At 45.9% G+C, this 7,200-nt stretch overlaps 1 protein-coding gene across 1 annotated transcript in view; it reads left to right on the top strand.

The window, feature by feature from the left end:
• The first annotated feature begins 1 nt into the window (after nucleotide 1).
• rereb (arginine-glutamic acid dipeptide (RE) repeats b) overlaps nucleotides 2-7,200 on the top strand; it is a 10,594-nt gene continuing 3,395 nt past the window's right edge. The window contains exons 1-15 of the mRNA XM_014006195.1: nucleotides 2-101; nucleotides 926-974; nucleotides 1,295-1,419; nucleotides 1,521-1,620; nucleotides 1,715-1,813; nucleotides 2,128-2,208; nucleotides 2,321-2,474; nucleotides 2,570-2,656; nucleotides 2,730-2,923; nucleotides 3,072-3,197; nucleotides 3,400-3,510; nucleotides 3,601-4,706; nucleotides 5,845-6,049; nucleotides 6,134-6,836; nucleotides 6,915-7,055. Of these exons, the coding sequence (XP_013861649.1) occupies nucleotides 76-101; nucleotides 926-974; nucleotides 1,295-1,419; nucleotides 1,521-1,620; nucleotides 1,715-1,813; nucleotides 2,128-2,208; nucleotides 2,321-2,474; nucleotides 2,570-2,656; nucleotides 2,730-2,923; nucleotides 3,072-3,197; nucleotides 3,400-3,510; nucleotides 3,601-4,706; nucleotides 5,845-6,049; nucleotides 6,134-6,836; nucleotides 6,915-7,055 (3,307 nt within the window). The 5' untranslated portion in view covers nucleotides 2-75. The remainder of the gene's footprint in view (nucleotides 102-925; nucleotides 975-1,294; nucleotides 1,420-1,520; nucleotides 1,621-1,714; nucleotides 1,814-2,127; nucleotides 2,209-2,320; nucleotides 2,475-2,569; nucleotides 2,657-2,729; nucleotides 2,924-3,071; nucleotides 3,198-3,399; nucleotides 3,511-3,600; nucleotides 4,707-5,844; nucleotides 6,050-6,133; nucleotides 6,837-6,914; nucleotides 7,056-7,200) is intronic.

The following is a 7,200-nucleotide window of genomic DNA, read 5'->3' as shown; positions in this document are numbered from 1 at the left end:
ATGTGTGTATGTGTGTGTGTGTCGCCTACTGCGCTGCTGTTAGTGTCAACAAGCCACAACCAAACACCCGTCGACATGGACGACCTGTTCAGTCCGCGCAGGTAGCTGAATTTACTCATCGTTTATGTTGCATTTACAGGCTAGTTGTTTTAAATTAGTCTCTCGGTGTTCATGACGTTACTTTCGGAGCCGTTCGTGTCTAATAGTCGGAGTGTCAGTGGTCACGAAGTTCGTGTGTGGCTAACAAGCTACGCTGATGTTACCTCGTTAGCAGCTAGCAGCTCCTGTTGGCAAAATGCCTCTAGTTGCTGTAATGCAACTAATAATTATTTATATGCAAATATGATCTGTACGGTGTCAATACATACAGGAATAGTTAACACATTTAATTAATGGGTCAACTGTTCTTAAATCCTCTGGACTTTTTTTTGGGGGGGGGGGGCAGGACGAGCATGTATGTGGCTCTTGCTAATGTATTTTAACACGCCTCGCATGCTAACCTTGATATTTATTATCGATTGCACAGTTTAGCTGAGGTTAACTACAACGAGCAGGCATTCATTTGACGATACTGTCAACCTGTTAAGCAGCACAAACTGTTCCGTAATGGTGACCGTAAAAAATTAGCAGCTCATATGTGTGATTGATTGACAGTGTTTTGCGGCCGCTGTGGAGTCGGGTTTCACTCATGTAATGTAAGAAAAGCTGGGCTGCGATTGGCTGGTGGGGGTGGAGGGGCGGGACTTTGTGCTGCCTGTGAAATCTGTTCAATCAGTGGGAGGGAAGCTGCTCTGAGGAGAAATGGTCATCCACAGTTCAGTTTAATTTATTTTACTCCACATTTTTACCTACCAGCTGTCAATTGTATAAAAATGTACTATTATTTAATTGATTGTTATGTAACCTTTAACATTTTTGATTACAGGAGCCTGAACAGCACACAAGGCGAGATAAGAGTTGGACCAAGTCATCAGGTATATATAGATATGTAACAGCCAGTTAGTAATAAAGTACTAAAATATCCCATTTTAAATTGATTCTTTATCAAGTTGCCTGCTATGTTTCATCACAGCATTGTTTCATTTCTTGAGTTTAGGAGCATTTTTTTTTAAATTTGTAGGTCAAAGTTAAGGGGCTTAACAAACAAACAACATTCTTCTGAAATAAATTGTAAAACAACCAGCCATTTAACACAGGAGGAGGACATCATAAAACCTAAAATAGTCCAAGCATGCACTTCATCAGTAAGGAAAATTGCAACGTATTAAATTTTTTAATGTAATTGTTTCTGCAGGCCAAGCTCCCAGAGCTGCAGCCCCGGCCTGCACCTGCTTTACAGACTCAGGCAGACAATGAGGAGCTCATGTGGACGCCGGGAGTCAATGACTGTGACCTTCTAATGTATCTCAGAGCAGCCAGGTCAGTGTTTGCGCCGAGTCTCTTCAGATTGATCAAAACATCGGACGAGTTCCTTCGGTTTTGATCTCCTTTTAAACCATAAATATGTTTTTATTCTCAAGGAGTATGGCAGCGTTTGCAGGGATGTGTGATGGTGGATCCACAGAAGATGGTTGTTTAGCTGCTTCCCGTGATGATACCACGCTTAACGCTCTCAACATGGTACGGAGCAGAACTTCAACTGTATCATTATTTATAAATGTTTTTTGTTGTGAAACAAAAAAAAAATCTTTGTTTTGTCTGTCTCTAATTTTAGCTTCATGCCAGCCATTATGATGCAGCGAAAGCTCTCCAGCGTCTAGTCAAGAGGCCATTACCGAAACTTATTGAAAAGTGCTGGTCAGAGGATGATGTGGTAAGACTAATGTGTTAGTTAACACTGGGTTGATAAATGTCTTTTGAAGGTACAAAAATACAATGTAAGTGTTGATAAACGTTTTTTCCCACGTTATTCACATTTCTTGCTAAAAGCTATTCTCAAAAGGCTAATTGGCATAATTCAAAGATGTATTAGATTGGTTTACATTTATTACTTATGTCCTGATAATTRTAATTATTTATATCCAGTTTAGTTATGTCATTTGGATGTTTTGTAGATGCACAGTATTTAATAGTGGTAATGAGTTTGCTTTTAAACAGAATTCCATGTTTTTTTTTTTTTTTTACCAGAAACGCTTCATCAAAGGCCTGAGGCAATATGGAAAGAATTTTTTCCGCATTCGGAAAGATTTCCTCCCCAGCAAAAAGACAGTAAGTGCATGTTTGGTTTGTGCAGAATAAACAAGTTATAATAAATTACGAGCCCCCCGTGTTTCAACAATGAGTACTGTACATTAATAAACATGTTTTTTTTCCCCATCAGGGAGAGCTGATCACGTTTTATTACCACTGGAAGAGGACTCCAGAGGCCGCAGGAACCAGAGCTTTCCGACAGCAGCGCCGGCAGCCGTCCTCTCGTAAAGCCAAGACCCGATCTGCAGCAGCTCCCGTCAGCACGCCAGCTCGAAATTATCCAGGTTCTCCTATTGTTTTACAGAAATGTCGTCTGTGTTTATTGAAATGAACAATACTTGTGTGATCCTCGTCTAAACTGACATTTTTTTCTTTGCAGTGGATGCGAGTTCGGCTAGTGAGGATGATCTTGACAGTGAGGACAGTGAACAAGAAATTAAGATCTGCAGCCACTGTGGAACCAGAAGTAAGTTTTATTTTATTAAGGAGGAGAGTGGCGTTTTGAAACTTGTGCTTAAAGTCTTTGCTCTTTTTAACAGATTCGAAGGATTGGCACCAGGGTGGGAGAGACAACCCTTTGCTGTGCACGACTTGCCGCACGTACGAAAACAAACACGGATGTCTGCCGCCGGCTCCAAAGTCTGGGGGCTCTTCGTTTATGTTCAAGCCTGTGAAAGCAGAGGAAGAGGTGAACAACAAGCATGGCATGAGGACTCGGCAGAGCAAAGCACCTGTAAGCCCGAGGCTCTTTTTTTTTTTCATTAGTACTTACAGATTTGTGCAAAGTTTCTAAAATCTATTTGTACAGGAGAAACAACTTCCCGACTCTGCCATTTATTGTTGGTATTAATTAARAATCTGTAAAACAATTTGTTTTAAAGCAAATGTCATCTTTAAGAAGTGGCCTYAGGAGGTTCACCGGCTCCCCTTCCAACGAGGAACAGCAGCCCTTCACAAGTGGGACTAGATCTGCAGACAAGACCGAGTCATCCAGGAAAACAAATAAGGTCTTTTATGTACATAAAAAATAAAATAAGCAGCTAAATAAATCATTGTTCATGCAACTTATATAAAGCAGTAATATGCTTGATTTTAATGYTGTTTACTAAGAACTGATCAAAAGRTCTAGCTTAMAGGGTAAATTCTTTCCACAGCAGCAATGAGAGTTTAGTCTTTGTAAAAGTTGACAGAGTGTGTAACTGTGTGCAGAGGATAAAAGAGGAAGTGTCCGCCCCAAAGACAACAAAGCGCGTACGGGAAAGTCCTGCTCTGGAGCCTGACGAGCCTGGAAAAATCACACCTAAAAGGCCCAAAACGCAGGTAACTTCTTCACCAGAAGTCCTGATTCATTGAAGAATACTGTATATTTCAAGGCTGTTTAATATGAATCWAATTTGTTTTTTCCTCCAGGATCCACCAGGCTCCCGGTCTGAGGGAGAGGTTGAGGAGGAAAGCTCCTCAGAAAGCCCCAGYGCTCAGGACGATGGCAGCGACACCAAAGACATCGACCAGGACAACCGCAGCTCGTCTCCCAGCATTCCGAGCCCTCAGCAGGGCAACGAGAGCGACTCCGACTCTTCTGCGCAGCCGAACGGGATTCCATCCGAGCCCAGCGCTCCGGCTGATGGGTCTGTCCTGCAGGCCCACCCCMCTCAGGGCCCTCCCATCACTCCTCAGCCTCCACAAAGCCTCATCCGTCCCTCGTCTGTCTTAGCTCAAAGCCCCCCGCCATCCTCACCTGATCCGCCTCAGCCAGCAGGTCCGAACAGCCGAGTGCAGCCAGCGGCTCAGTCTGTGCCTGGACCACGGCCTCCTCCAGCAGCACCTGGTCGGGATACTCCTCCTCCTCCTCTTCCTCCTGCGTTCCCCATCACACCTGCTCTCAGCTCCACACAGCCGCTGCAGCCGAGTGGCCCACCTCCCCAAGCTGCCCAGCGTCCTCCACCCTTTTTCAGGGATGTCCCACAGCCTCCACTTCCTGTCCCCCAAGTCAAGCCTCCTCCCACCACCCCCATCCCACCTTCGCACAAGCAGCTGCCTCACCAGTCAGCAGCACCTTTCCCCCAGATGCCCTCTAATCTGCCCCCTCCTCCCGCTCTAAAGCCCCTCAACGCTCTGCCCAACCAGCATCCTCCAGGTGCCCCTCCGCCCCCGCTTCAGCTCATGTCGCATCCTCTGCCGGCGCATTCGCACCCGGCCCCAGTTCCGGCCACCTCCCAGGCGCAGAACGCCGCCGTCAAAAGCGCTGCCCCCTCTCATCCGCCAGCTGCAGCTCCCCTCCCCCACGCCTCCGTGGCATCGTCTGGCGGCGGCCCCGTCCCGAGCCTGCAGCCGTCGTTCCCAGCTCTTCCTCCCAGGCCCTCGCCAAACGCAGCCATGGGGGGGCCACAGGTTCAGATTAAAGAAGAGCCGCTGGATGAAGTGGAAGAGATCGAGAGTCCGCCTTCTCCTCCACGGAGCCCCTCACCCGAGCCAACCGTTGTCAACATGGCAAGTCATGCCAGCCAGTCGGCACGGTACGTTTAAAGCCACTTTTATCCCAAGTTGCCAGAAATGGTCCAGGTTTATCTTCTTTAAAGGAGTTTAAATGTCAAAAATCTCCTTAAAACATTCTCAAACAGTAGAGAAGAAAAGGTTTGTGGCTCATTTAAAACATTTCTTCCTGGGTTTACCTTCCCAGACACATAAATGTGACAAAATAAAATTCTGCAAAGTGTATTCAAAGTTTTTTCTAGCAGTGAAGTAGCAGGTTTGGTGACTTTTGTAATCCAGTGGCTGACAACTACAGTATTTTGATGCATTTCAAACAAAACCCAGAGATCATCTTAAACTTTGGTTGAAATTCTGTAAGAAAACTTATAGTGGYTGGTTATATTTCTGACAGGTGCAGATAAAGTGCAAATAAACAAAAAAGTTACGTCTTAACTGTTAAAAACTGTTTTCAACCCACCTCATAAGTCTAGCTGAACAACATTCATCACCTGTTAACATCAGCTGCTGTGTGTCTAATGCGTCTCACCACGATGCCACAGAGTAAATCGCATAAATTTGAGATTTTTTTTTTCATATGTGCAGTAATTTAGTTAATGTCTCCTACAGCAGCATTATAAACTAAATTAATGAGCCAGCAGCTGCAAAATCYAGCACAAGATTAATCTTTGTGACTCAAGATATTCACTTTAGTTGCTTTAACAATTTCTTTATTTAGTGTTCTTCAAGTTATCCGTTGATTGAATGTATGTATTTAAATCCATGTTTTGTTTTTAGCCTCAGTGTTTCTCCCATTAGTTTTTCTGATTAGACAYTAAGCAATCAATAACACTCAGACACGTCGATAATGGCTGAAAGCTCCTGAGTGCTCTGCTCCTAATGCTCAGTAAATGATGCACTTGGTTTGTAAATCTGTCTGTGCACATTTTTACACAAAGTATGGTTGGAGTTTTTAATTCTGTACTGATTTTTGTAAAACTTTTAAGCTGTAAACTTATTTCACTGCTGGTTGTTAATGCRGTTCCTACAGAGACTTTATTGTAAAGACTACTGTCATTTAATATAATATTTCGAAAGTGTTAGGAGTGTCTTTTTGTCATTGTTTTCTCTGTAATATTTGAGAGAAAAGTGGGTTGACGGTTTGTTTGATGATCTATTTTCCAGGTTTATCAAACACTTGGATCGCGGCTACAATTCGTGTGCGAGAACAGATTTTTTCTTYACCCCACTGTCATCCTCTAAGCTGGCCAAGAAAAGAGAGGAGGCCATAGAACGGTCCAGAAGAGAGGCTGAGCTCAGCGCTCGGCAAGAGCGAGAGCGAGAGAGAGACCGGGAGAGAGACCGTGAACGGGACGCTGACAGGAAYTCTGTAAGTAAATCCMTTCATTCATGTTTGCTTTTAAAGCGTCTTATAGACAAAACGATGCATCTCCCTGTGCGCCTTTGTTTTCAGAGAGCCTCCAGCTCCTCCCACGACAGTCGCATGAGTGAGGTGCAAATGGTAKCTCAAGTCCAYGGGCGCCCCTCCTTTGAGCCGCCKCCCGCCACCGTCGCAGCGGTGCCGCCCTACATCGGTCCGGACACGGCAGCCATGCGCACGCTGAACGACTACGCCCGGCCCCATGTCATGTCCCCCACCAACCGCAACCATCCTTTCTACGTGTCGCTGAGCCCYGGGGACCCCTTACTGGCCTACCACATGCCCGGCCTGTACAGCACCGAGCCCAGCCTCAGAGAACGTGAGCTGAGGAACCTCAGRGACCGCGAGCTCCGCGAGAGGATGAAACCGGGCTTCGAAGTGAAACCCCCAGAACTGGAGACTCTGCACCCATCAGCCAACCACATAGAGCACTTTGCGAGACATGGAGCTTTGGGTCTACCTCATATACCCGGGCCTTCTCACCCCTTTGTGCCCTTCCATCCCGGCCTGGGCCACCTGGAGCGAGAGAGGCTGGCGCTGGCGGGGCCTCAGCTGCGCCCGGAGCTGAGTTACGCTGAGCGGCTCACTGCAGAGCGGCTCCATGCCGAGAGGATGGCTTCTGTGGCCACGGATCCGGCTGCTCGGCTGCAGATGCTTAACGTGACGCCTCATCATCACCAACACTCTCATATCCACTCCCACCTGCACCTCCACCAGCAGGACCCTCTKGGTCAAGGTGAAGTTTTTATCAGCAGTAATTCAGCTGAAGCTTTAAAACATATCCGTACTCACAGCGTGTCCCATCTTCTCCCAGGTTCAAGCCCTCATCCTCTGGTGGACCCCCTGGCTACAGGACCACGTTTAGCMCGATTCCCTTTCCCTGGTGGTCCAATCCCAAACCCTTTACTCGCCGATCTTCCACATGATCATGAGATGCTGCGCCACCCCCTGTTTGGTTTGTTATCTCAGTCCTCATTGCAACTTTTAAGTCACACGTGTGTTCAGTGGGTTTAAAAAGGAAATTTCATCTAATTATTTATATTATTTATTTTTTATTCTATTTTTGTCACTTCAGTAGAAAAAAGAACTTAATATTAGTT

The sequence above is a fragment of the Austrofundulus limnaeus genome, unplaced genomic scaffold (genome assembly GCF_001266775.1).
Source record: "Austrofundulus limnaeus strain Quisiro unplaced genomic scaffold, Austrofundulus_limnaeus-1.0 Scaffold35, whole genome shotgun sequence".
Taxonomy (NCBI): Eukaryota; Metazoa; Chordata; class Actinopteri; order Cyprinodontiformes; family Rivulidae; genus Austrofundulus; species Austrofundulus limnaeus.
The sequence above is the reverse complement of the archived record's forward strand: the minus strand, read 5'-3'. Positions and strand labels throughout refer to the sequence as shown.